The sequence below is a fragment of the Gymnoscopelus microlampas genome (assembly GCF_963454915.1).
Source record: "Gymnoscopelus microlampas genome assembly, chromosome: 1".
In the NCBI taxonomy this organism is placed as follows: Eukaryota; Metazoa; Chordata; class Actinopteri; order Myctophiformes; family Myctophidae; genus Gymnoscopelus; species Gymnoscopelus microlampas.
The window spans coordinates 40,327,423-40,355,300 of NC_139962.1; the positions used below are offsets into that span (position 1 = coordinate 40,327,423).

At 40.4% G+C, this 27,878-nt stretch overlaps 4 protein-coding genes across 9 annotated transcripts; 1 reads left to right on the forward strand and 3 right to left on the reverse strand.

The window, feature by feature from the left end:
- Nucleotides 1–154: 154 nt before the first annotated feature.
- Nucleotides 155–3,487, reverse strand: LOC311047560 (organic solute transporter subunit beta). Its single transcript, XM_084060304.1, has 3 exons — nucleotides 3,376–3,487; nucleotides 1,970–2,060; nucleotides 155–549 (listed from the first exon to the last, which is right to left on the reverse strand). Exons 1-3 carry the CDS (start codon nucleotides 3,425–3,427, stop codon nucleotides 180–182), a joined length of 513 nt encoding a protein of 170 aa, XP_083916430.1. The 5' UTR covers nucleotides 3,428–3,487; the 3' UTR covers nucleotides 155–179.
- Nucleotides 3,488–7,771: 4,284 nt separating this feature from the next.
- Nucleotides 7,772–10,653, forward strand: LOC311051628 (methionyl-tRNA formyltransferase, mitochondrial-like). Its single transcript, XM_084066208.1, has 9 exons — nucleotides 7,772–8,322; nucleotides 8,614–8,811; nucleotides 8,967–9,089; nucleotides 9,272–9,374; nucleotides 9,746–9,821; nucleotides 9,911–10,002; nucleotides 10,102–10,180; nucleotides 10,254–10,327; nucleotides 10,439–10,653. The coding sequence occupies exons 1-9, from the start codon at nucleotides 8,060–8,062 to the stop codon at nucleotides 10,643–10,645; spliced, it is 1,215 nt and encodes a 404-aa protein (XP_083922334.1). The 5' UTR covers nucleotides 7,772–8,059; the 3' UTR covers nucleotides 10,646–10,653.
- A 299-nt stretch (nucleotides 10,654–10,952) lies between these two features.
- Nucleotides 10,953–15,781, reverse strand: LOC311045714 (uncharacterized protein). 3 transcript variants are annotated; one of them, XR_014600801.1, is made up of 12 exons: nucleotides 15,649–15,781; nucleotides 14,721–14,809; nucleotides 14,467–14,585; nucleotides 14,200–14,302; nucleotides 13,210–13,307; nucleotides 12,765–12,914; nucleotides 12,444–12,611; nucleotides 12,296–12,365; nucleotides 11,943–12,021; nucleotides 11,479–11,632; nucleotides 11,175–11,325; nucleotides 10,953–11,086 (listed from the first exon to the last, which is right to left on the reverse strand). XR_014600801.1 is itself a non-coding variant. In XM_084057706.1 (12 exons), the coding sequence occupies exons 1-12, from the start codon at nucleotides 15,753–15,755 to the stop codon at nucleotides 11,054–11,056; spliced, it is 1,275 nt and encodes a 424-aa protein (XP_083913832.1). In that variant the 5' UTR covers nucleotides 15,756–15,781; the 3' UTR covers nucleotides 10,953–11,053. The 3 variants fall into 3 exon arrangements, 2 of the variants coding, with proteins under 2 accessions (XP_083913832.1, XP_083913833.1); XM_084057706.1 differs by having other exon boundaries at nucleotides 11,175–11,279; XM_084057707.1 differs by lacking the exon at nucleotides 10,953–11,086 and having other exon boundaries at nucleotides 11,127–11,325.
- Nucleotides 15,782–16,431: 650 nt separating this feature from the next.
- On the reverse strand, nucleotides 16,432–25,797 carry prc1b (protein regulator of cytokinesis 1b). Of its 4 annotated transcripts, none has more exons than XM_084051749.1 (15): nucleotides 25,675–25,797; nucleotides 24,231–24,363; nucleotides 23,513–23,635; nucleotides 22,794–23,027; nucleotides 21,826–21,996; nucleotides 21,478–21,627; nucleotides 20,645–20,792; nucleotides 20,429–20,565; nucleotides 19,840–19,935; nucleotides 19,171–19,317; nucleotides 18,968–19,078; nucleotides 18,681–18,779; nucleotides 17,850–17,952; nucleotides 17,293–17,319; nucleotides 16,432–17,010 (listed from the first exon to the last, which is right to left on the reverse strand). In XM_084051749.1, the coding sequence occupies exons 1-15, from the start codon at nucleotides 25,683–25,685 to the stop codon at nucleotides 16,988–16,990; spliced, it is 1,713 nt and encodes a 570-aa protein (XP_083907875.1). In that variant the 5' UTR covers nucleotides 25,686–25,797; the 3' UTR covers nucleotides 16,432–16,987. The 4 variants fall into 4 exon arrangements, with proteins under 4 accessions (XP_083907875.1, XP_083907873.1, XP_083907876.1 ...); XM_084051747.1 differs by having other exon boundaries at nucleotides 17,773–17,952; XM_084051750.1 differs by lacking the exon at nucleotides 17,293–17,319.
- Between the last annotated feature and the right edge of the window lie 2,081 nt (nucleotides 25,798–27,878).

Consider the following 27,878-nt stretch of genomic DNA (forward strand, 5'->3'; position numbering starts at 1 on the left):
CTTATTGACCCTAACCTAAAAATATCCATGAATTCAATGCTTCATGTGGTGTGTACTTAATTGAAAATAAGTCATTTTTGGGGTAAACTACTCCTTTAAGTTGGCAGTGGTTGAGTGGAGTTTCCAGAGTACCATAGAATCTGTATTTATCTGTTTATTCGTGCCGTAATGCCACCTGTTTATTCTGCTTCAACCTGCGCATCAGTCTCAGCTGCTGACTCCACCTCCTCTTTTTCTTCCTCCACCTTCTGTTCTATCTGTTCTTCCTCCAGTTCTGCAGCAGAATCTGAGTAGAGGTTAGACACATTCCCGTCCTTCCATGTCACCACAATGTCCCCGGGTTTGAATGCCTCAGCCTCCCCGTTTACCAGTGATGCCTTATTTTCCTGCACCTGCATGTCTTGTGCGCCGGGGGCCTGAGCTTCAGCACTGTTGACTGCATCGACCTCTTTGTGGTCTGTAACCTCTGTAATGACCTGTAGTTCTTCGGCCTCTGGTTTTTGAGCCAATATAGCTGCTGCCTTGTACTTTGCTATCTTCTTTCTGTTCCTGTAGGTAATAGGATACAGAACTGGTTATACAGTATATCAGAATTGGTGTGGGACAGTGTTGGGGAAGTTACTTTCAAAATGCAATATAGTATATTATTTCATATTACTTTCAATTAAAAGTAATGAGGTTACAATATTACTTTATGTGTTCAGTAATGTGTTATATTTTGTGTTACATCCCAAAACACTCAGACTGTATACTACAGCAAATAGAGAAGAATGCCACAATAATTGTTATCGGTATTGTTGTTTTAGCAGTCACAAAACAACTCCAAAGCTGCAGCACCCTCTATAGGTGCAGTTTATATTCTTTTGAAAAATGTTATATCTATTAATGATAGCTAATTGATTGTATTTGTCATTAGTGTGAATGAAAGTATTGCATAACTTGACATAGTAACTGATAATATTATACACTTTAGTTAAGTTAAGCAGCCCTCATGAACACAGTCAAAAGCTGTTTGCCTCTGCCACTGGCAACACCTGCGCCTGATTAGGGACAGGGTTAAATACCCTTTAACCCTGGCAACCTTGGCCTTGACCATGTCCTGCAGTGACGTCATCAAAATGACAAACAACAAGTCATAATGGCTCTTTACAGCTCTTCTGACCAAATCTCCTAACTCCATTGGATTCTAAAACTGCCGGTCAAGCCTCCTAACTCCAACTTTGTTTTTTCATAATTCATAATTCCACCGTAATCCGTCTGACTTTGGAATTCCACATTCATGGTCAAAAACCTAACTCCACTTTAGCTGTATTTGGGTAAAGTGATGATAATATAAGGGCACATTCAAGTATATGACAATGTATAAGTCACCATACCAACTTTGATGAGGCAGTATTGTGTTGTTCTAAAAACATGTGTTTTTTATTTCTTCATTTCCTGAAAAGGTAATATTTTGGACATAGCTGATTTCTGCCCAACGGCAGAAATATATTACTATGATACTCATGAAAGTATGTTATTATGTAACACATTGCTTATCTCTGCTGTCAGGCAGAAACCAGCTATGTCCAAAATATAAACTTTTCAGGAAAAAGGTTTTTGACCATTAATGTGGAGACCAAAGTTGGTGTTAGGTGGTTTGTCCGACAGTTTGAGGATCCAATGGAGTTTAGGAGGTTTAGTCAGAAGCGCCTTTTAATACTTTTCATTGGTCCAATATTTGTAAAACTCACACACAGGCGTAAAGGGTGTTAGCACTGATTTATTAAAAAAACAAAAAAGGAAAAATGGAAATAGCTGGTTTCTGCCTGACAGCGACGTTATGTAATGTGTAACCCCCAACACTGACAACAAATGGCATATTCATTTTGATCTCCTGATCCTCCAGCTAGAACATAAATGTATTACACCATAAGTACTTCTATGAAAATATAATGTTGTGTGACTTGTTCTGACAGAGAGTACTTACTTGTTGGCCATGGAGCCCATTCCCAGCAGCAGAAAGCCAATGAGGAGGCAAGCAAAGGATAACGCCAGCATTGCAAACTTCCAGGGGGTTGCTATGACAAGGAGAAGACCACACGCCATTGAAGAAGTACATCTTATCATAGCATCTTAAATTAAAAGTGCAGCAGGACATTTATGAGGTAATCAAAGACATTTGAGCCTGACCCAAGTGTTCAATTAAGCAATTCTTTACTAGCTGGAGGGAGTAAACGTTTACTGCCATATGAATCTCAGCAAAATGCTACTCTATAAATGTGTCCTTTTATGGTTTGAGTTGGAGGGTGTGATTCAGTTCCACCCAAAGAAAGGTCTTTCAGCCGTCTTAAAACTGACGTAAATGAGAACAAACTCCTGCAGAATGTTGAGCGTTCATCCATTGAATCTCTTTGTACGTGATGTCAAAAAAAGAAAAACTAAAAAAGAAGACCACCATACTCAACTTAAGGGATATACACATACTAACTAATATGTGTATATCCCTGAATCACTGTTACAGTGTCAAAGGGCTTGGGGGAAAGACAGGAAGAAACATTGGGATGGATCACAAAAGTGCATGGAGACCCCTTCCAGGTCAATGTGCAATAGGTGCAAAGAGCAATACATTTGTAATTGCATGGTGCCAAATGGGCCAACTAAAAGAACAGGATTTGTGTCTTGTCTGTTTCTCTAGCTATCTCTGTCCCCACAAAAGTAGACCAATCAAAGCAAACCATAAAGCTCAGATGATGCTGCTATGCCAATCACAGCTCATCTCACGCTGCTATGTGCATACAGCTAAGGCCAAACTGAGGCCAAATGTATTGTGATCAATGTTTGCACATAATGCTCAAGTTAGTACATCTTGGATGCTTCATTCACAAACTGCACACCTAGTATAAGTCAGTCTCTAAATGCTTCTCTCAGCTAGAGACTGATGACAACCTCTCAACTTTCATTAACTTGGTGGAACCATAGAGTGAAAAAAAATGCATTGCAGAACAAATCCAACATCTCTAGGGTGGTCCTTCATATTGGGACGGTGATGATAATATCATCACCTTAACCCATCATATTATGATGGGTTAAGCAGAGGGAGAGGATTTGTTAGCAGCCATTCTCGCCGCTGTTCCAGAAACTACCTTGGGTTTAGATTTCCCAGACATATCGGTAGGTGTTGGGGAACCCAGATCGTCGTGAGACTACACAACTAGTAACCAACTATCCATACAGATTACACAGGGAAGCCACACCATTATTAGACTTTTTTATCCTGTAAGAGCCTATTTTTCTAAAATGAACACTGTTGTGTATAACTTAGGCTAGTTATGACAGAGGATAATTTCTAATGCTATCCTTTGATTTACAACAGCAGCAGTAAACAGCACTTACGATCTTCAGTGCGATAGTACCAGCGGAGAAACTCTCTCTGCTCATCTGTCATGGCTGCAGGTCCTGCTCTCTGCTCCACTGTCTTCACCTCAAACTCTTCAGGCTCGTTGGATGCCCGTTTGGATCCTGTCAAAGGCCGTGGCCAGTGCACACACAAGACAAATTACAACACAGGACACTGTCACTCATACAGTAGGTAAATGGTCCTTTACCTTCACCTTTACCAAAAGTGCTACAATGTTTCCATCATTCACAGGGTCAAGGTTATCAGTGGTGTTAAGCTTAAGGGGTCAATGCCACGAGGCAAAAGCTGGTATATATTAGATTTTTATATATTTATACCTTACATGCTACAGAAATGTCTATACCCATATATTAAATGCCAGTGCCAAAAGTGCAGAAACCTTTCTCTGATTTCTATTTAACTGCTTGATGTCCCCACAAACATATAGACTATGGTTGCTGAGGACATTCCTTTATATCTCAAATCTCAAAATCAAATGGACATCAATGAAAACAAATTCTGTAAAGTTCTCCAGGCTGCTGAAATGTTGATTCATTCATTGGAATGGAATAACAAAATTAGAAACCAAATTGACTTACTGAGATTTTCTTTACAAATATCTCCCTCCTCCACAGATCTCCACTTTGTCTCTTTGCTCTTGTGGGACAGAGACAGACGTTTCCCATTTGTGGACAGTTCCAGAGATCGGTTCTGGCTGATGAGTCTGTCCCCCTCGCAATCCCAAATCAGCCCTTCAACCCCGTATTCTAGTGCATCACAGGGCATGGTCTGGACGTGGTCTGCGTGATGGGTTGACAGGCACCTGGATGTGCTTACACATTTCAACATTCTCTGGGTCGTCCAGACCCACTGTTGAAGTTCTGAATCCAGGTTACAGTTCTTCAGCTGGACTAAACCTGACACAGAAGAGTCCTCCAAGCACAGGCTGTGATGGGTGTTGTAGATCATGAAGCCGCTTGCCCCTGCAAGCATTGTGAGAGTTATGTTTCAGACTTTCTTCTGACCGTTGTAGCACTGAGAGTGGTAAATTAATCTGCTTCAGTTTATCTGAGTGAAGCGTGTACTTTACCTGGCAAGAGGAGTAACAGTGAGATCCAGGCACGAAACATGTCTGAAGAGGATTGGAGACAAAGGACACACTTGTTAGGCAAAAACTTAACCCTAACCCAAAATTACTAATTTGATTGCTGTTAGATATTATGTTATATACAATGACCACCAGAAATCATCAATGACCTCAGTTTAAAAAATAAGTAAAAAACAATTTATCAAAAACGAATTCATATGGACTAAGTTATTTTTATCATATATTATCTTTTACAATTGGATCTACAATAAACACGGTAAGTAAACCATATTAAAACATGGGTGCACAATACATTTTATGTTGAACATCACATTACACTTTGTATTTGACTTTTGTATCTATTGTGTATCAAGAATCAATAGTCATTCAAATGTATTCAATTCAATGTAGAGTAGGTTTACTCACTGATGTGGAGCTTTCTTACTGCCTGATTACGATGAGGAGAGAACCACCCAGAGTCGCAAAGAGAATAACCATACCTGTCAAACACATACGTAACTCTGAGAAAGCTTTCCAAAGTTCATGTGGGAGGAGACTGTTTCATTTTCATTTACCTCCCTATACTTGGCAAAGACATGCATTATTATTCTACAGTGTGTGTGTGTGTTATTAACCACATTAACCCTGGCGTTGATATTTTTGGCATATCATTATAGGCGGAAATAGATAAATGAAAATGAATAGACAAATAAACATTTGACAATTCAAATAGATAAATAAAAAATATAAATAGCTCAAGCTGACATTGCATTGCATTGTGTTGTGATCTTGTAAATGTGCTAGTACAAAGTATATAGGGCTTAAGTGGTTAAACATTTGTGAAATGAAAGTATCACCTGGAAACAATTGCAGAGGCATATGTCTCACACATGGGGGATCTGTGTAAATATATGTAGGGCAAGGTCTGTTTTTATTTCACATCTTCTGTTTATTCTATCGCAATATAGCCTGCTTTATAGGCTACTAAACTAATGGGTATAAAGAGACTCACTAGACTGTACTTTTTGAAGGGAAAGCAATTCTTGTAGCTATATGGCAAGGTCTTTGACCTGTGTTGCTGGGTTACTGTTTAGTCAGCCTTGGTGTGACATTGCATCGACTGTTCAGAAAACAGTTTGTGACTCATCGGTCAAAAACCTGGCAGATGTGGAATGTTGTAATATTGGCCAGTTAAAAGAGATTGTATTTTTATGGTGCAGGTATGCTTTTAAAGTGAGAGGTTAATAACCTCTGAATCATTTCAAAGAGTAGATTATTTTTGTGTCTTTTCTTCAAGTGCTGTACTATTGTTTATAGTTATTTATTAAGGTTTGGTCTGACCTCAGTTTTCCTGAAGCAAAGATCAGATATATTCAAATATAGTCAGATAAATCAGTTTTTGTAGATTTGTAAAGGATCACACTCAACTTCTAGCCTACTTTTTTTTTTTAAATATACAATATATATCATAATAATGATACAGTAGTTTTGTGTGGTCTTTTATAAGATATTATGTTATATGCAATAATTAGGTTTGAATTACACATACAATTGCACATGCATAGACGATAACACAGTACAAAGAATATAAAGACTGAGGTTCTGTGACTTCACAAATTATGCAAATTCATTTCCTCTCACACACGCGTGTGTGTGTGCGTGCGTGCGTGCGTGCGTGCGTGTGTGTGTGTGTGTGCGTGTGCGTGCACGCACGTGCATGCGTCATGTGCGTGTGCGCATGCGAGAGTGGCTTGATGGTCAAGGGCACATCTTTTTGAAGTTGTGTTACCCGGCCACAACAGCTCTGCCAATCGAGGTCAGCTCTATGACACGGTGGGTTGTCGGTTTGTTGAGTGGGAGAGTGGGGTTCGATCCCATCTTGGTGCGAATCACTACACTAACTTCTGAGGGAGTATTTGATGTACTCCCTCAGAAGTATATTATAGACTACGTGACAACCAGGAATGGTTTGGTGACCACAGGAGAGACTGTTGACAGCCGGAATGTAGACGGCACCCCGGGAGCAGTATGGGTTAGCGCCCCATGCTGTGTCTTCCGTGAGGAAGAAGCCCAACAAACCCGCGGTTAGGCCTTTAGGAGGGCCATTCCAGCGTACCGCAAGCAGAGCTAATACCATTAGACGGCCCAATCTAGTGGTATCGGCCCAAGGAACCATCACGCCAGAAGGAAATGTTTGGATCGGGGCGGTGCACCTGATCTGGCGCAGCGCTCAGGTCCTGGACCTGGTGAGACGAAGGAGGAGCCCGGCCAGGAGACAACGCACAGAGCCTAGTCCCTCCACGTGCCAGAGCCTCCCCGAGTCCCGGCAGAGTACTTCCGGAGAAGCGGACTGCCCTGTCTTTCCCTATAGGTCTGACCGTGGGTGCTACTGGGACGTAAGTCGGGGCTTGATCAACCCTGGCTGGGTCACCTGGGCGAGGGTGTATGTTGTATGTTGCGAGACCCGAAACACCCTATGACCCCAGGCTACAACACTGATGATACGTCCCAGTTGCATCCATGTGATGTTTTTCTTTATCAGATACATATGCATTGCTTGGAGTCATGTGCATATAGCAGCAACACTTGATGGCCTCCTAGGCACATGACGACCTTAACCATATGCATCCTTATTTTGGCCTTGTCAAAACAATGATTTTTGAAACATGAAACATTTCAAAATTATACACACACACACACACACACACACACACACACACACACACACACACACACACAACAACAAAGGTTAAGACTCTTACAGGGGCCAGTTTGGAATTGCAGCCTCCTGAAGGTGTTTTTTTTTGGGGCAGTTTTTAAAGTGAATAGGGTTTTACACTCCTTTACTCCTTTTGGTAGGGCATTCCACATTATTGTTGCATAGCGTGACAAACACAAACACGCCTCCCACTGCAAGGTGTTGTGAGCTTGTAGATCGGCTATTTTCACAATGTTTGCCTCTTTCTTACGTAATATTTGACAATTTGGCCAAATTGGTATTATTAAGGTCTTAAAAGTCATTACATTGTAACTTTAGAAATGTGCAGATTGTGTTGTTATACTGTAGGCTATGTTGGTTTGTTTACTGTTGAGTGAGAAAACAATGTGTTGCACATTAATCATCTGGAGACCTCCAAAAATAATTTGGGGACCCCCTGGGGGTCCCGATGCCCAGTTTGGGAACCACTGGACTAAACAAAGAGCGTCGTTCTAGTAGGAACCAGAGCCTTCTTCGATGGCACTGCTAGGAACCATTCACAGAATATATTGGAAGGACGAGAGCTTTTTGTCGTGGGACAGAAAAACATGGCTGCGTCCATGGGCTGCACAATCAGTGCTGTAGCGACGTCTCGTTTATATAATCTCTAAAATACACTCACAACACAAGGACAGATCTTTGATGCATGGCAGTGATACTGTTGTACATTCGTTCCCACATGAATTGGCGCTATTGCCATTAGAACCAATGGACAGCGACAGAGCCAAATACGTCAACTTATCATCCGTGTGGAAAGCCTGCTGACGCGAGGTTAACTTCAGGCTCTAGATGTCAAACTGTTGGTGACACTGGTGGACCGAGGGCTGCTACACCGATGATGTGGAATACTCTTAAAACAAGGCAGGTTGCGCTGAACATGTTGAGTCGTTTGTGCAACTGTGGCATTATACAGAAACGAGTGTCATTTGGACTGTGGAGTAACAACAACAGCCATCATGAGCACAGACACTGTAGACAGAGTTCAGTCTGTCTGATAGCCAATAGATGCCACTCAACATCAGGACCTCCTTGGAGGATTTTGTTCTTTGGAACGGATGATTTTTCTGTTGAATCCCTGAAACTCCTCACATCCAGCAGGTAGGACTCACTCAGCTCAAGGGCACAACATCAAAGTACCTTAGATTTTGAATGTCAACAGCCGAGGATGTGCTATTTACCCCCCTCCCTAATTACAGGGAAGTTACCTGTCAAAAGGTGGAATGGAATTGACTTAGCCATGGTTCACTCATGTTTCAGGGCTAGAATTGACTATTTTGCCAGCCTCTACCAAACCAAACTTGCACCAAATGTTCACATTTTGCGGTTGCTCTTAGCATTGATGCCAGGCAGGTGAAAAGTGAAGAAATACATTGTGTTGCCTGTTTGCAGGAGTTCGAATGACGGGTTAGTGGAGACACTTGAAGTTGTGACGTTATCCAGTGATGTCCCAGTGAATACCTTTGCTCACCAGAACCAGCTTCCTGTTCATCCTTGGCCCCCAGGGGATCTCAATGGGCGCTTTGATGTTGGAGTTGTGGTCTCCTTTGGCTGCTTACTCCGGGAAGGACTTATCAAGCAGTTTCCATAGTAATTGCTCTTCCTATTTTAAGACCTTAATAGCTTTATGAATAGATAACATATCAGTATCCAAGTGCATGCATAGAATTTATGTTGCCAAGTAAGAGAATTATGACAATGAATCCTGAAAATACTGATTGTGTGTTTGTGTATGCTCTTTCCAGTGGGATTCTGAATGTCCACCCTAGCCTACTCCCAAGGTGGCGAGGTCCAGCCCCAGTGTTCCACACTATTTTGCATGGGGACCCTATCACAGGAGTCACCATCATGCAGATACGCCCTGATAGGTAGGCCTTCACCCATCGTTTCTCCATGAGCCTGACTACAATCAAGCTTTGTTTGTTTTTTGTGACATATCCATGTTGACACTTTTAAAGGTGATAAAATTGCTTTTGATTGTATGTCAATTAAGTAATCTATTCTACTGTAAAATATTCCAGAATAAAACATAATACATTTTATGTTGCAGGTTTGATGTGGGCCCCATTCTCCACCAACAGATCTATCAGGTTCCTGATAAATGTACTGCTGATCAGCTTGGAGCTACTCTGGCCACCAAGGGTGCTCATTTAGTATGTCAAGTTACATTACAATTTAGCAGACACTCTTCTCTTGTCCTCTTCTTTCTCAGTTTACTGACTGTGAGACAGTGATAGGAAGGCGAAACGATTAATCAAATAATGGATCAACAAGTTAATATTACATTTACTTATTACATTTTAGTAATTTAATAATGGGGTTAGCGATATATTATGTAGATATCTCTAATATGTAATATTTTGGGTAAACGTAGCAATTTCTGATAACCAACATGTTGTACTTTCCCTTATTTTTGTCAGTTCTATGCTCAATTAATTGCATATATAATAAAAACATGTAATATGAAAATAATCATCATAGATGTGACCCATGCCATTTGTTGGAAATGTGCTCTTGATTACAGCTGGTTGACACATTGAAAACACTTTGTGAGAGAATTGCAAACAAAAGGGAACAAAATCAGATAGGTGCAACGGCAGGTAAGTACATTTGACAGACACACATGACATTCTTCATGCATGATGAGAGGAATTCTAGGCCTTGGTTTACCACAGCTTTCCTCTATCAGCCCCCAAAATTAGTCAATCTATGAGCTGGTTGGTGTGGGAGGAGCAGACCTGTGATGATATTGATCGCCTATTTCATGCCATCGGATCTCGGGTAATGACTCTTCAGTGGTGCAGTTCTGTATGGGCAATGCAAAAACTGTCGAATTTACTGCTTATGAATCGTTACAAGTGCTGTCTTATGTTTTATTAGATTCCTTTGCGAACTATATGGATGGGCAAGACAATTAAACTTCTGGACTTTGTTGGAAAATGCCACATTTCATTATCAGGTAACTTAAATATAAATCACAAGATCATTATCACTTTCATGACCAACAGTATTAACTTACATGTTGGTTACAGGTCGAGGAAGGATGCCAATCCCTGGATCTATTAGCTATCAGAAAGAATCAAATATCCTGGCTGTGTGTTGTAAGGTATGCATCATAACTTTAGATTACCCACATCTAATAAGTAGTAGTAATCTAATCAGTACATTTAAGTACCTCTTATTTTACTCATGTGTTGGGTTATGATCCATGGCTCAGGATGGCTGGGTTGGGTTCAAGACAGTGGTACTTCAGAAAAGGCTCTCAGCAGCAGACCTCTACAATGGATACCTCCACCAGAGCATCATCAGTAACAGCAAGATCTCCCATAACCCCCAGGAATGGCTCTTTCTTAGTAAAAAGGACACAATGGAACCACATCTGAAAAAAGACTCAACAGTGAAACAGTCTAGTTCTCTTCCTTGAAATGCAGCATAGTGGCCAGGACAACAAATAATACCTGGGAGGTTGCTAATTTATGTCTGTTTTAAGACATTCATTTTGGCTAAGTCATAAGATTATGCATATAAAATGATGTATTATGCATATAGAATGATGTATAACTCACACTTCACCAATATGTCTGAAGTTGAAAAGTCATAATGCAAAGTTAACAACAGTACTATTTATTTACATAAATAAACATTTACACAAATGTACATGATTTCCAGCATTTGCAAGACACTGGTGTGGAGGTGAATTTACCAAGTCAAATACTTTCACCAATTTGATAAAAAATAAAACATGTTAACTCTGTAAAGTTGCATCAGTGTACAAAGTGTATTTTTTCCTGGTTGAGTCTGCAGAGTCTTTGCGCTCATCTAGGAACCATAATCAATTCGATGGCTTCACAAGGGGAACATACCACTAGTGAAGAGAAACAAGGCAGTTAGATTGTGCATACATCCTGTGGAGGATAATATCGCCATTATATAATATTTGCAATGGCCTCTACCTCCTCTGTCATGCCAGCCGTTGTCCTTCCCTCTGTGTTAAAAGGGGGCTTCAAGTACCCTTTGAAGTGATGTTTCACCAAGTTATGAAATGTTGATAGGCATTCCTGTAAGGATCAGAATTGTATGGCCGACGTAAGGAGAGATCCTATTCTGCATACCAAAAGAAAGACGACCAACATGAAATGGAAAATGAAGCAGGACAATTCTGTGGAAACTATGGTGAACTGAAGCAGAATGTATGCATCATTGCACGACAACGCATACATTTGGATTGAAGAGATAGTGGTTTCTCAATGGTCATACCCTTCCTTCTTCTGAGCAGATGTAGGTGAACCACCTCAGACCTGCTGCGACATGTGTGATCTCATCTCTGTAGATGACCTCCAAAATGTCTACAGACGGCTGGTCATTCTGTGCAGCGAAACGTGACAGGGTCTGGGGGTGGACATCCAATCCCCTGGACAAATCACGAAATAAAGATTATGTCCAGTGCTGGATTAGGTCCATATTTAGGGCCTCCCCCAACCCCTATTCATTTAAATGGACCATAATGGTGGAAAGGCATGTTTAGCCCATTGACTCATGGTATACTTGACATTACTGACAACCATTTACCAAAGCATGGTATGTTTGGAATCCGTCTAATCAGTACGGTAAAAAAAAAATGACAATGAATTGACAATAGTATAGTCATTTTAGTGTTGGATCTATCTGAGTTATTTGACTGGGAGAGAGCTTTAACCCAGTATTAAGATGCATTGGTTTACCTAGCTTCATGAACCATATGTACAATAGCAAGTCTTGCCAGAAGGTCATGGGAGGTTTCTGTTGCTGACTGCCACAGTCCTGTTGAGAATAGCAGTGAGAGCACAGAGTAGTGAGTCCATAATGCTAAAGGCTCAATATCGTATGGAACCTTTTTGACAACATTAAATCAAAAACACACCATAAATCAAAATGTGAGTATTTGACACCAAAGTTTAAAGAAACATTACCAAAGTAAACAACCCTATTACAGCCCCAAAATACAGCATTTTTAAAATCAGCTTTATGTCTTTTCTGCCTGTACTGCAGAACGATTCTCTCACACCAAATATTATCCATCAGAGTAACTACTAACCGTTGTGTACAGGTAAAGCACCAAAGAAACTTCCCAGTTCCGTGATTCTTTTCTCTAAAAGGTGATAATGCTGTGGATCAGAGTAGAACACATTGTCATTGTAACCTAACTTAGAACAGTCAATTATACTGTCGTGAAAAATGATTACCTTGGCTTCATCTCCAGCCACTTTAACAAAATCACTGAAGAACTGACGAGGCAAAGGGTCCTCAGTCTGAATTTTGACAGTTGAAAATCGAGCGATGACATCCCAGGACAAGTCGATAGCCCACTGCTCTATGTTAGCCAGGGAGTGGAGGAGGGCTATCCGGCTAGCCTGCATCATTACACACACATGAATGCACACAAAAAAGAATACGTCTTTAACTGAATTATGAATTGTGTCATGTCCATTTTGTAACCCTGGCTTGGTTATTTGTACAGTAATTTGGCACACTGATATTGTATTTTAAGTTTATTTAAAGCTAACCTGAGTGCCTCCTTTGCCACGTTTAATTTTGCCTGGTTCAAGCACTGTCAGGTTCTCTTTCCTACTGGGCTGCTGTGGTGGAGCAGCCTGGCCCACTTCTGTTATCGATCCTGAGTTCCATCTCTCCTGAACCTCCAATGTCAAGTTGACCTGAAACAGTTGGTCGCAACTGATGAGTATGTATGCAGCTGAAGCATAATAGCATTTTTCATGATTTTGAAGTGATGGAATAGATATGTCAGTTGCTGGATTAAGGCTATATAGACTAGAGGACAGTGAAATCACCATTGGTAAGTGTGTGTTGCTTGTAGCGACACAGGACCCTGATCCCATGAGTGTGAATCATAATCATAATTATTATAGAACTCCCACATGTTGATGCTAGTGACATCGCTCATGATTATGAATCCTTAGTATCTTTAAATATGGATTAAGTATTTATTGCCTTCTCTCTTGGATCTGGAGTGCAGAGGATCTTTGTTGCCCAGTAGCAGAGTGTGTCTTCAGAAGGGCACAGCTTAATGGTATCGGGAGATAATTTGTCTGAACAGAAACAGACAGACAACATATTTTGACAATCTCACATTGTTAAGAAGATTCCCCAAACTCTAAGTTTAGTATTATTGTTTATGTTTTTTCCTCTAAAATGGACCCTTTGTTTCCACTTCAATGTGTGCTGAGTGCACAGCAGTTAATTAGCCAATTAGTTGCACCTGCTGTTGATTTGATGATTTGCAATCCCATGCACCTTTAAAAGCAAGTGTTTGGTCAGTGTGTCAGGTCTGGTACAGAGAGCAGCAGCAGAGCTTCAGTGTGTGCGTCCATTCTAAGTGAGTTTTTTTGAGTTTGGATATGTTTTGGATGTGTAGTATAATGAAATTATGTTTATGTTACTTTGAATACATGTGGGTAACTTTTCTCCTTGTTCTGTATTCACATACTGTATCCTCTGAAAGACAATAGCTGCGTGGGTTATCCATTTGGCTTTCTGACAGAACTAGCTGTCAACATTGTACCTCAGTTCTCAACATAATTTTCGACCTAATTTTAAATTACACAACTTTTCATTTACTTTGCATAGCCCCCCCCCCCATGGGGGGGGGGCTATACAGTTACAAAGTTTACTCAAAATAAATATTGTCTGAGGGTCTTATCTAAAGGAAATAGCTGACAACAGGCCTACAATTTCCAAAAGATCAAAATGGGCACTGAATGTAAAATATAAGTGTGGGAACATGTGTATATTGCCAGAAATAGTCCAAATATGGAAATCTATAGTATTTATTTTACAAATTAAGATCAGCGCTCTTATCCTTAATTATGCACCTGAGTCCAGATTTAATTAACTGCTGTACATCATTTTTTGTCCCCGTCCCTGTACTTAACTCTGATGAAGAAATATTGCAAAGCACTGTCTGTCCACTGTAAGCCTTACCTGTGCATGATACCTTTGTTTCTGGAATAGGGGTCAAGGACAGTTCATTCTGAGTGTTGATGTAAACTTTGCCCTGAACAACTCTGACCTCGTAGACTGGGTTCTGCAGTTAAACAGAAACTATAAAATCATGAAAATATTTGTATGCCAAATCTGTAAACATCAACAAAATCTTATTATACAAATCTTAAAGATTCATTGCTTGCCCTGCTTTTGAGGTCCAAATGTGGCATGCATTTATAATTATGTTCCATGCATGTACCCTACCTGAAGTCCAGTGGAAGAGGCACCTGTCTCCAGACAGAAGTCAAAGTGATGCCACGGGCACACAAGTGCCATCTTTCCATTTCCGATATCTTCAATATCCCCCAGTTCAAGAGGACCACCTGTGTGTTGACATATTACATTATAGTATACTATACCATCCTAATCAATTAAATCCCCGAATGTAGACATTATATCTGTATCTAATATGTGACAGCCTTCACTAATATTAGATGATGGAATGGAATTGAAGACACCTTCATGGGGACAGGAAGAATCCATTGCCCAATACCTATCATCTTCAGTGTGGACCAGGACAATATGCTCCCCATCCTCAGAGAACAGCCTGGCGACAGGAGGGACAATACTGTTAACATTGTAATGACATTATGTCTGATGTACAGATTACCATATTTTCTCCTGTGGCTGTGTTACCATTAATCAAAAAATAGAAGGTGGCATTTTGAGTATTGTATTCTGCCTTAGTATGTTTGAGCTGGATGCTAGGTGGTTAGATGCTGCAGGTATGATTATGTCTTGCACTGTTTTATTGTGTTAAAAACACAATACAATTATGTTATTTACTCACCTGCGCCCTCTATAGATCTGGTCAATGGTAATTTACATTGACCAGATCTGTAGAGGGCGCAGTTGAGTAATTTAAATAATTTCCGTCTGGCGGACATATTTTATTTTCTGCCCAAAAGTGCATTGTGCAAAGGAGGTGCTGGGGTCCTGAGACGTTTCCCACCATGGAAAATCGTCTTTCAACAACACCAAACAGCCTTTGTTTCGATGAGTAGCGAAATAAGTTGTTTATTTTGTACTACAGTTGGAGACCTCGCACAGTAGAGGAATGTTCAGTCCATGGGAAGAGCACTGCTCCTAACAGAGCGTTAGAGAGAACTCGCTAACGCTCTGGCCCAGAGCTACTCAGGGACGACTGTAGTAGGTCTAGGACTAGTGGTTAAATCTGGTACAAATCACATTTTGTCTTTGCTTGAGATTATATCTTTTGTACATGGTCTTTGATAGAAATAATGATCTATGACATGAAATGAATTGGCAGCATTAACACGGCAATGACATGGATAGCAACGTTACTAACAAGGCAATGGCCCATTTACTTATTCGAAAATAGACATTTTAATCGGCTACTTTCGAAAATGTGTGGCTACTAGTTACTTTGTGCATGGTGAGTGGAAGTCGGACGTCTTTCCTACACACTGCCAGTTTCCACCGTGAACCACTTCTCGTAAAGCAGCTACCAAGTCCTCTTCAAAGTAATCCATTACTAATGCAGCAACGTGGTGCACGTCAACACACAACAGTGTCTGGACCGGATGTTGGCAGTGTTGCCAGATTTTGTGAGAGATTTAAGCAACCAGCTCTAGGAAAACAAACCAAAAGAAGCAACTTACGTCACATGAGCACTGTAAACCTGTATGTATCGGCTATTTGAAAATAACCGATCTACAAGCTCACAACGCGTCGCATCTGCTATTTTCAAAAACTCTTAAAATAATACTTGTTTGACATTCTAACATTCTAATCTAACACAAATGCTCCCTGGCACAAAACCTTTTCATGAAAATATTTGAGAACCACTGGTTTAAATAATAATTAAGAAATGTGGAAGCAAGGCTAAACAAGCAAGTAGGCTTACATTTTACAAACAAGCCCAAAAAAACGCAACTACCAATTTTTACAAGCAACTTGTAAAAAGAGGCCCAAAAGTCGCTTATAATAGCCGACATGGCAACATTGTTGTTGGTCCGCCTTTAATGAGCCCGACTGGGAACGTCATCAATCATTTTATATTTTACACAACTTTGCACAACAAGTCAACTTGTTGATAATAATAATACTAATAATAGTGGAATTAAAACGATTCTGGTAAAAGTAACAACAAATTGACTGGATCTGGGCCCGCCTTTAAATTAAATCTAACACAAGAATGAATCAATTTTAAAAGATTTAATGTGTAGAAAGATTGCAATCAAAGCGACACAAAAACATAAAATTCTCGTCAGCTAAAACATATATAATATATACATGTGCATACAAACAGTTGACAATGGAACAGCGTGAGTGTAAATAAAACTATACAGTAAAATACAAAGTGCAAAATAGTAATACTCTACACATTATGCCCATGACCCTAGATAGCATATATACAGAAAAGCTGATCCAATCGTCTTTGTCCCCCATGCCCCTTGACATTGTGTGCAGTGGAAGATGCAGACAGACATTACAGGAAGGGTATGTAGTGTTAGTTAAAATATGATACCACGGTGTATTATTCAAACACTTTGTACAATATAATCATCTCCTTCATTTCTATGAATATAACACACCAATACTATGGTCGTGAACACGTTGCAGAACGGAGAGGAAGGAGATTACGTTGGGCTTACTTTTGTTAAAATGCCATTATTTATAAATAAAAAGACTTGATTGTATCGATAGTAGGGATCAATGGTCACTAATGGTGGAGTTAAGGACAGCTGGCTTGCTGTTGGTGTTACCGGCCTTTGAAAAGTCTCGCTGTGAAAAGAAGAGAGACAAAAGTCAGGTCACAGACAGAACATAGGAGCCATATCAACCTGTAAATTGCTGTAAATTTGCAGATAATAATATTTCTCTAATATCAAATGAAAGCTGTGTGTTAGGAAGTACTAGGCAGTAAGAAAGGAAGAAAAAAAAAACAGCAGCACAGAGCCTGGCCTAATAACCCTGACACAAAAATCTTGAGTGACTTATGAAATAATAAATGATTATCATGCAACAAGGATTAACTGGTGTTATTGAGCATCACACAACACACACCTTGACTGAACTGATGTTGACCAAGTCCTAAAACATAAACCAATTTATGTCATTAGCCTCTTACATCAACAAAGACACCTAAAAAAAACACACACTAAAACCTGTGTGGCTGCAGTGCATAGGACTTAAAGCTGTATCATGCAACTTTTTTTGTGAATACATTTTGTCCAATCTGTATGGTAATAACTTAATACAATTGGGGTGGTTGTATTTGGTCTCCCTGCTCTTCTATATTGAGACATTTAGATTCTGTGTCTAATTTGACCTTACACAATCCTGTTTCTGGTTTGACAAAAATTTAGACCTAGATTTTAGGTCAAAATAAATTTGAGCAAGCAAGCTCTATTTAGCTCAGTGGTAAGAATGTCAGCACTTGTGCAGGAGACATGTTCAAATCCAGGGTAGAACAGGACATTAACATAATGCAGCTTTAAGATCAGTAAATTGGAGAAAGAAATAGAAGACAAAGTTTAAAATTACCAAAAATTCAGAATATGTGCTGGCAACAGACGTTACGCTGAAGTTACACTGTGGACTAGCAGGGGTCATCAACGCACCGCTTACTGGAGTTCCTTTAGCCTGGCCCATGTTCTCCTTGTTACTTCCATGTAGGCCTTGGTGCGGAGGTTTAGCCCGTCCAGGTGTCCGTACTAGTGGAATCTGGATAATGCACATCAGTAGAGAGAGGGAAGATTGAAGATGTAACCAGTGTACCTGCTTCAATGTGTCTTTTTTGTTTTGTTTATTACATTAGAAAAGGGCCTTGATATACAAATCCAGTTCACATAACCATTTAATATCTTCTGTCCATTCAAAGTTGTTGTACATGTTTGTGAAACAGATCAACAACTTGACAAACAGATCAACAACTTGAAGAAAAAAAAGCAATGCCTCACAAAAATGTAATCCAAGAACATCATAGTCAAATTACCAATCACATTTATATTTCAAACTATAGATTAATCAGAGGACCCATAGAGATGAGTCATTCATTACTGAACCAACATCATCATGAACTAGTAGTCATTAAACAGATAAAATAGTTTCCAAATAGCTTATATTACTTTAGGTTTCTAAAAAGAACAGTGCAAATGCTTTGGAAAGACTGACAGCGCTTCTTCTAAGTCCACATTAAGTAGCCTTGGGAACCAACTGTTCCCGAGCATGTGGCCCATAGGTCAGGAGCCTATCTCCTGTTTCTGTACCGTGAGGGCCATGATGTCACAGGGACTTACCCCAATCCAACCTTTGATGCAGAGCACCAAGCAGGGAGGCATTGGGTACTTTTATTTCTAATAGTCTTTGCTAAAGTCCTCATTACTCCTGTAAAAACATTCAAGATCAGTAGTACACATTCAAGATCAGAATCGACAGGGGATTATACCAACCTTATTTGCAGAGGGAGGTGAACGACAGGCAGCAACCCCAAAGCCTGAGCGCATTGTGCTGTTAGAGTAGACACTAGCGGAGCTGGAGGTAGCATTAAACTGTTAAGATTTTGATGATAGAGGGAGGGTGGTTAGTGATTGCAATGTCTGCATACAGCCAAAAGGAAATTTAGAAAACTTGAATTATCCAGGTAGGCATATATTAAAAAGAAAGGGTAAAGAGGCTAGGATTTTGGCTATTTCTACTAAGCCATAACTAAATATGTGAACTATAAACTTTTCCTCACCTTCCGTGTTTTATTGGGGGTAGTGTTGGTAAGCAGTCTCCTTTTGGTGGGTGTTGGCTTCATGGTTCCGTAGAGCATCTCCACCTCTGTCTGCTTGTTTTTCTTGATTTGCTGTCAGGATTCAAAAGAGCGGCTGTTACCACATTTTTCAAGGTTAATATACAGCAAATGAGGATTAAGCAAGAATCACACATCTTTCTCACCCTTTCTAGCTTCTCGTTTTCTTTTTCTATGCGGTAGAGCTCCCACTGCTCTGCCACATACTGGAGAAACATCTGCCCATGTACCAGGAATTCGCGTCCCTGCGTGCTTTCCCAGGAATCGATCTCGGCTTTCAGTTTTTTCTCAAGCTGAAAGAAATGGCAAAAATAAAGACATACGATACATTTGTATATTGTCAGGTATCCGTTTTTGTGTGTGCAATGTTTGTATGCAAAGAGATAGAAAACTAAATTCAGAAAGAAGTGAGACATGCCAGAAACGATGACTTATTTATTTTTATTATTTGAAGTCAGGTCTTCTACAAAAGCAGAGATATGCACAGAAAAGTTGGACTAATGGAAAATATGTAGTGAGCTAAATCGAATGAAGTTCTTTTCAACTGAGCATTTTGAGAAGATACCAGTGATACCAGCCAAGATGAAATGAAAAAAAGCCCTTTTAATCTCTTTTAGCACACATCAGTCATATTGTGCACCTATTTAAAAATATATTTTGTAATTCGTTATGACAAGCACGCTTTAACATTAAAATCAATTTCATGTCCTGCCTGTCACTCTGAAATACATCATGATATGGAAGTTTGACACTCGTTTGCAAATGCCAATCCATCTGGACTTTAAAAGACTATCCGTGTTGGTGTAACATCTCACCTTGGGCAGGCTTTTATGTAATTCTGTCCTCTGTTTCTCCTCTTTCAGCAGATTCCCTCCTCTGTTGTTAAATCTCGCTGGATCAGTGGCTTTTTTCTGAAAGGGACAAACATGACTCCAGTATTACACCAGTTCTTGATATAGCATCTTGAATGTGACCACGAAGGCCTATTAATACATAGGCTGTCAATTAGCTCTGGGCCATAGCATTAGGAGTTCTCCTCCTTCTAACGCTATGGACCAGAGCTAGGCTGTCAATCAGCGAGTGCATAATGCGACTAGATACGCTAGTTGTCAGCGGACACAGCATAGCATGACTTTGACTGAGAAACCAATGTTACCCCCACACCATGCATCTTTCACTTGTCTGTTTAGGCAATTTGTAGCTGTAGCCCAGGTTATCAATACTATTGTGGAATTTATACTCGCAATGCACAGAGGTGGGCTAGAAAAAGTCCTGCCTGTGCCTGCCTTCCATTGTTTGATCTGACAGCCCCCACTTTATATCCTGTTGCAACTTTGGATAGGGTCCTGCAGTTTCTCTATTCATCTCTGTAGGCCCCCATCCACAACTATTAAGACTACACACCTCCAGCTCCAGGAAAAGTCTCCAGTTGTCCTGCCACTGGTGAACACCTTCAAACAGCTCTTTGTGGTCTTCATAATGCTGTTTGAGACGTTGGATCTCAGCATCATGCATTCCCAGGAGCTCCTCCGTAAATTCCTCTGAAATAATACAGAGCTGGTGCTTTAGTACCTCGTGTTGTGATTTATGAATGAACCAAAAGTCAAGGACCACACTCACCGCTAAAATATGGTACAAAGGCCTGCCGCTGCTCGGTGCTACAGAAACACTTTTCCCACAATACAGCTATCTCAGAGCGGATGGCGTCTGTAACGTTACGGATGTTTAGTAGTTTGAGTTCCTCCAGGCGCTCGACCTCAGCTTGTAACTGACAAGAAAAATGGAGACAAAGATGAGCTACGAGCAGAAGACGCCGTCTGGCTGGATGCACATGAGTAATCTCAAAGTCTAATTTGTATTACACAGGGATTAAAGCAAAACATTAAATAGAATGAGAAATTTAGCGAATGACAGTTTTTGTAATTTGTTCTAAGGTCAAGTCCCAATCTGAGATTTATGAGACATAGCGAAAAGATTCCTCAAATAGCGCTTCGTTTCCTAGACAATTCTACTTCAACTGCACTGTATTATCATTCTAAACCTATATTCCTGCTGTTGTACATACAGCCAGTTTAAGAAATCGTAAATTGAGGCTTTAACCATCGTTTTTATGAAACCCATTAGGGTTTTATGGAAAATGTTTTATGGAAGATAAGAAGATCTAATGGTATTTTGAACAACTTTTGTTACAGTACTATATAGGGCTTGACTTTACCAGCGACATGGTGCAGCAGCAGTATTAAAATTTACAGCCAGAGAAAGACATGCAGGTTGCAGGCCTCTAAGTCTATGGAATCCAGATGACTGAGAACTTTAATTCATGATTACATAGAATATGAAACACGTTTTTAATGTGTTCTTCCATCTAGCGTGAGTGCTTGAAAGAGAATTCTGACTGATGCCTCTTCGAGTTAAATCTTACCCTTGCTCGTTCTAAAAGGGTTTTCACTTACCGCTTCTAGGTTCTTCCTCTTGGATGAGACCAAGTGCTCTGAGAAGGCCTGCCTCTCTTCCTGGGGAACCTGCAGTCTGTCCCACAGTCTCTGGATCCTCTCTCTGTGAGCCTCACACAAAGCTTCGTTCTCTGCCTTCCGTCCTTCTAGCTGCAGTATTAGCATGGGAAACACCCGCTTCAGTTAGCACACTACACATAGCATCAGAAATATTTCATCCTACAACACAACATCCATCATTAAGGGACATTGTTCCAATGTGTCACACCTTTCATCCAAACAGTTTGCAATGGTGGTGAGTCTGGTGACACCATTGTTCTGTTTCATATGTTTGCAAAAATATCACACCTGACAAATCAGTAGTTGGAGTGATCTGATGTTTTCTCTGGACAGGCAGATGGCCTCCTCATCCTCGCCAACAATGTCCTTCTCAAAGGTGGTCTCGGGGAAATGGTCCAAGTCCCCCATTAGCAGAATAGCCTGATTCCTGAGGTCTACAAACTCCTCATGCCTTCGTTCCTGAACAAACAAAAAACAGTATGCTGTGTAATCAAAAATGGCCAACGGCATCTGAATATGAAGAAAATCATGCTTCTTTTTAACTTTGCGTTAGGTAGGGAAAGCGAGTCTGAAAAGGTGGACTTGAGCCTTTGAGTTTTTTTTCACGGCAAGGGTCGGGCAGCTTTGATTTTCTTCTGCAATATAATTCATAAAGAGAAACTTTTGCATATTCTAGATTCATTGCGCATAAAGTGAGATATTTTTTTTTCTTTTAATCTTGATGATTATGGCATACAGCTCATGAAAATCTATAATCCATATCTCAAAATATTAGAATATTATATTGAGTGATTTGGAAGTGATTTCAAATATTAGAAGACAAAATTGGAACTGGAACACTATGAAATTGATACATGATGATATTTGAGGGGTTCTCTCTCCTGATTGGATGAAATTGGTATCCCGACCTGAAAATATATATATTTTTTACTTAAAAGCGGGAAAGATGGGGAAACCCATGTTACTTAACAGAACACTCTATAGCACACGCTGAGTTTGAAGTTGGTCTGACCAATGGTTCTCGAGATCTGCGAAATGCACACCTCCTTCCAGCCAATAAGAAACGGGTATTCATCCAGAGACCATGGTAAACAGTCATGATCACACTATTTCATTGACTTGGAGTCAATGGGCCATGTACACAACAACACCAATAAGGTCCTTTTCTTAAAATAAATCGAAATCTAAATTTCTACTGTCATAATGTCACTTGCCGACACTTGCTCACAACGCGTCAAATCAGGCTAAACTCTCACCTTCTCTGCTGTCTGGCTTGCGATGTGTCTGCGAAAGGCTTCAAGTTGCTCCAGAGAGGGAACAGAGGCCTCGTCGATGCCGTATGGCTCTGAACACAGGATGTCACATAGCTCATGGTCCACCTCTAGCAGGGCTTTTAGCTGCTGCAACCTCTGACTCCTCTCCTTCACCAGTACCTCCACCCTTGTACGGAGGTCCCTCTCTTTCTGGAGAATTGTCATCTCCCCTTGGTTCTGAAGGGATAGATAGAAAAATGTACAAAAACTCACACCAACAGTATAATTAAAGATGTTGGCTATCAGCCAATGATGTAGGATACATCATTGGCTGATACAGGAGTATCTTTTAGCATACAGCAATGCTAGACACGAAAATAACCATTTTGCCAGAAAACATATATGCTTCAGAAGTAACCCCAAGCTGCATATTCTGTATTAAGAATGGACTGGCTGAAACCTGAGATGGAATTAAGCATCTGCTGACAGAAACCAGCTTCTATCAACAGGTTATTCTAGTCCTGCTGGAGGCCCCGGAGCACATACCACAATGTCCTTCCAGCAGCTGACCCGGGTTAGAATCCGACCTAATGCACTTTACTGGATCTCACCCTATGATGTTGTCCCACCCCAACATCCCTCTCACCTTCCTGTCTCAGTTTCACATCACATGTCATATCAAAATAAAATAAAAATTCTTACAGAAAAAAAGTCTTGCTTACTTCACTCATAGGTAACTCAAGTTCCAGACAGAGTTTGGACAACACATGCCGGCATTTTTCGATACTGTCAAAGAGTCTCTTCTTCAGTGCCTCTTCCTCAACAATCATGTCGTCCAGTAAATCCTGTTTGGAATAGAAATAATAATCAGGGGAGAAACAATTTGAGAAGGTATAAAAAAATAACTTCAGCTTTTACATTTGGAGTTGTTAGTACAAGAAGCTGTATCTTATGATGTCATGCTTAAAGGCCGTAGGGCAAAGCCATCAAAGCTGTGGTGGTTTCTTTCACTCTGCATATCTCTAAAGCATGTTTTGTTTTGCAACCAAAATCTGTTTTTCAGCACTCACTGAAACAGTTTTACTGAGGACACACAAAGGTTGTTTGCATGGTGTAAAGTCACAATCAAAGCCTCAAACTCTTTTGGTGGAGTGAGTCTTTAAATCACCTTTGCAACGCCCTTTCCTGTCTCGTCCGAAATAAACAGCACCAATCAGAATTATCATATAAAACATTAACAACATAAAACGCTACTGCACAGTAAAGACCCCAGTGTTCATTTATCCATCTATAACTCTGCGAGTGTACAAATGGACCTGGATCCATTTATTTACATTTATTTTGTACACTCAGACTTAAATTGAACATGCCGGATACAATACTGGTTTAAATAAAGTTGCAGGCAGTGTGTCAATCATGTAGCGTGGGGATGTCTCTCACCTGAACGTGCTTTTTGACTGTATTTGTCCTCTCCAGTCTCTGGTCCTCAGGGATTCCTATTTCCTCCCATATGTCCCTCAGTTTATAAAGGGCTTTATTCATACAAGCCACAGACTCGGCTGCGACCACCTCACTAGAAAGGAGTCAAGGACAGTTAAGACAGTGGTAAGACAGTGGTTCTCAACCTTTCCAGGGCATGAAGCTTGGATTATCCTCTTTGCCAAGTTTTTGTTTAATAAAAATCCACCATAGACATGTTATAAGGATAAGGATAAGGATAATTCCTTTTAACAGGTCGTTCATGAAAGTCCTTGCGGTCTTGTTTCCAATGAGAACCTGTGAGCAATTAGGGGTTAAGAGTCTCGCTCAGGGACAAATTTCATTTCATCGACACATATGCTGACCTGGCCTGGAATCGAACCTGGGCAACCAGGGCCTCTGGCTCCCTAGGCGGGTTCACTAACCATTCAGCTATGGCCGCCCCTATTATGAGCTACTTTCTGTCAATAAATGAGTGCAAGTGATAATGTTTTGACTTTGGAGAAGCTTGTTTTCAATAACGCAAGTCCTGCTGTCCCTTGCATTAAAAGCAATTTCAAAACAGGTGGTACCAGGACTATTGACTTGAGTGATGTAAAACAAGTGCTTCCAAACTCCAACACTAAGAAACATTATCACCTGTACAGAATGTATTGACAGAAAGTTGCTCATAACACAAAGAGGATAATCCAAGCTTTCTGTACAGCTGCAATGTTGTTGAGTTTAACGTCGTTTAAAACAATCAGATAGGATAGGACTATAGCCTTGGATCAAGACTAGCCTTAGATCAAGACTCTCGTAATTGTATTTTTTATCGTTTTGACATTTTTATATCGATAAAATACATATACGAGAGTCTTGATCTAAGGCTAGATCAAGATGATCTATAGATGTATTTTGTCAATTTTGACATTTGCATATCTATGATGCGAAAGTAAAAGTCAGACTCGATAAAAAAAATACATCTATGATAGTCTTGATCCAAGGCTAGGATAGGACGATACAGTGCCGACAGGCAGAATCATGATGCATGACTAACGGTAACAGGATAGGTGGGCACTAGGGACATCTAGGCACCTCGATGAAAAATTGGCTATTTGAGTTAACTTTAGTTAAGTAAATGATTAGAGCATGCTTAAATTTTACATTGAGGTGCCCAGGTGTCCCTAGTGCCCAGCTATCCTGTATCCGACTAAATTATGCACATAAAATCGAACAGTTTCATTATCTACCCCACACTTGACTTCTCCATAAACGTAGCTAAACAGTTCTACTAGCTGCACGCGGTTAGCCATTTTCGCAAATAACAAAACAAGATCTAATTTAAACCCACGCTATACGTTTGTAAAACAGAACTGTGCAGAAAACAACGCATGATGACAAACTAATGGCGTTCTATTATTACCTCTTCCTCATGATGAAGTCCCAGTATTTGTCAGATTAGATGTATAACCGTACAACTATCTCAATAACACTGGTTGTTCTTTCAACAGCTTCTCTCTTCTCTCGTCCGTCTCACCGTCCGTTTCCCAACTACAAGATTCAAAATACGCACTCTGAGCAAGACTCCTCTCTGATTGGCCGGCAGGCTCACAGACAGCGTTGCCACATTTTATGAGAGAAATAAGCAACCAGGTCTAGAAAAACGAGCCAAAAAGAAGCAACAGGCCACATGAGCACTTTAAACTATGCGTCGCATCGCGATTTTACAAATAGCCGACATTTTACAAATAGCCGGTCTACAAGTTCACTTTTAAATCTGCTATTTTCAAAAACACTTCAAATAAAATATGGAATATATTTGTAATATTTTATGAAAGTATATTCTAAAAACAACACAAATGTTCCCTGGCATATAGAGAGGTTTCCTGTTAGTAAACATGAGAGGAATATGACCGCGCAGCTGCGGGGGGAAGCCTATGGGTGCGTTTGGAAATTACGCACCGGAGCACACTCGCCTATTAGTTTGTATTGGCCAGTGCGCTCACTGCCGCTCAGGGCTGTATTTTCGAACGCGCCTTCACCCGGGCATGCGCAGATTGCGCATTCTGCTCTGTGATGACGTCGCGCGGAAATCCGTCTATTAATACTTTAAATATACGTGTTGCTCCGATCCGTGTCCAAGTCTGACTGACTCTTTATAGTGTCTGTCTTCCCCCAAATTAATATGTATTATATTTGTCCATCAACCGGACCCCCCTCCATCTAAACATATCTTGTGCCAGGGACCCCCATACCAGATTTTTGTTGTTAAATTGTTCAAATATTCAAAATGTTTCACTTTTCTCCAAGACTTTCTTTTGAAAATAGCAGATCTACAAGCTTTTAGATCTGCTATTTTCAAATGGCTGTATATGTTTAAAGCATAGAGTTAAAAAAATAATAAAGTGCTCATGGGTCGCTTCTTTTGGGTTTGTTTTCATAAACCTGGTTGCTTATTTCTCTCGTAGAATCTGGCAACACTGGGCCCCGATCGTTCATACTTGAATAAAAATAGCAGACCTACAAGCTCGTTGTGATTCGCAGATACGATGCACTGTCAGCTTGTAGGTCTGCTATATTCAACGCGCGACACCATCGTGCGACGGAGCATACTTTCACTTCAAATGCGTCGTTGATGATTGGCTGATTTTCTGTGTGCGAGCAGACTGAAATGGGCGTTGACCGTTGGGAGTTTCCGTCGTGCTAAACAGAAACCGCCCCTCCCTAATCCGCCAACAAAAGCAGGCACAGTGCACACCAGTGTTGCCAGATTTTGAGAGAGAAATATGCTACCAGATCTATGAAAACAAGCCCAAAAGAAGTATGAGCACTATAAACCTATTATGCATCGGCTATTTGAAAATAGCTGATCTACAAGCTCACAAAAATCTTGCAATAAAATCTGAATATTTTTTTGAAACATTCTAAGTCTAACAACATACATTTCCCTGTCACAAAACATTTGTGAACCACTGGTTTAAATAATAATTAAAATATTTGGAAGCACGCCTAAATAAGTAACTGCACTTTGGAAACAACTTACAAGTCCAACAAACCGCAACCCGCAACTACTACAAATATCTGCAAGCAACTTTACAGAAAAACAAGCCCAAAGTCGCTTACAATAACTGGACATGGCAACACTGGTGGCCACCCTTCAGTTTTATCATTCATAAACCACAGCAGTACCTATAGACCTAGCTCCATAAAGAACCTCTCACTCCGCTATACAGCTCCGAGATGAGGTTCTATGTGGTTCTCATCTGGGATCGGTCGAACGTCCGCCAAGCTCCGCTGTTTACCCTTTTGTATACATCGTATCCCAAAACTAATGGTAGATTCCAAACCTCACGGATGTTTAAGGTTTGGACCGGAGCATAATATTTTAGGTCTGGAGCGAAACTACCCGTTTAAATCGCTTATTTAGTCCGCCGGTGGCCATGTTTCCCATTGTAGCCAAACCAGGAGCAGTACTGGCAGCGGACGTAGGGGGGTTTTCCGGGTTGAATGGGAAACATGGCCACAGGCTGACTAAATAAGCGATTTAAACGGGTAGTTTCGCTCCAGACCTAAAATATTATGCTCCGGTCCAAACCTTAAACATCCGTGAGGTTTGGAATCTACCAT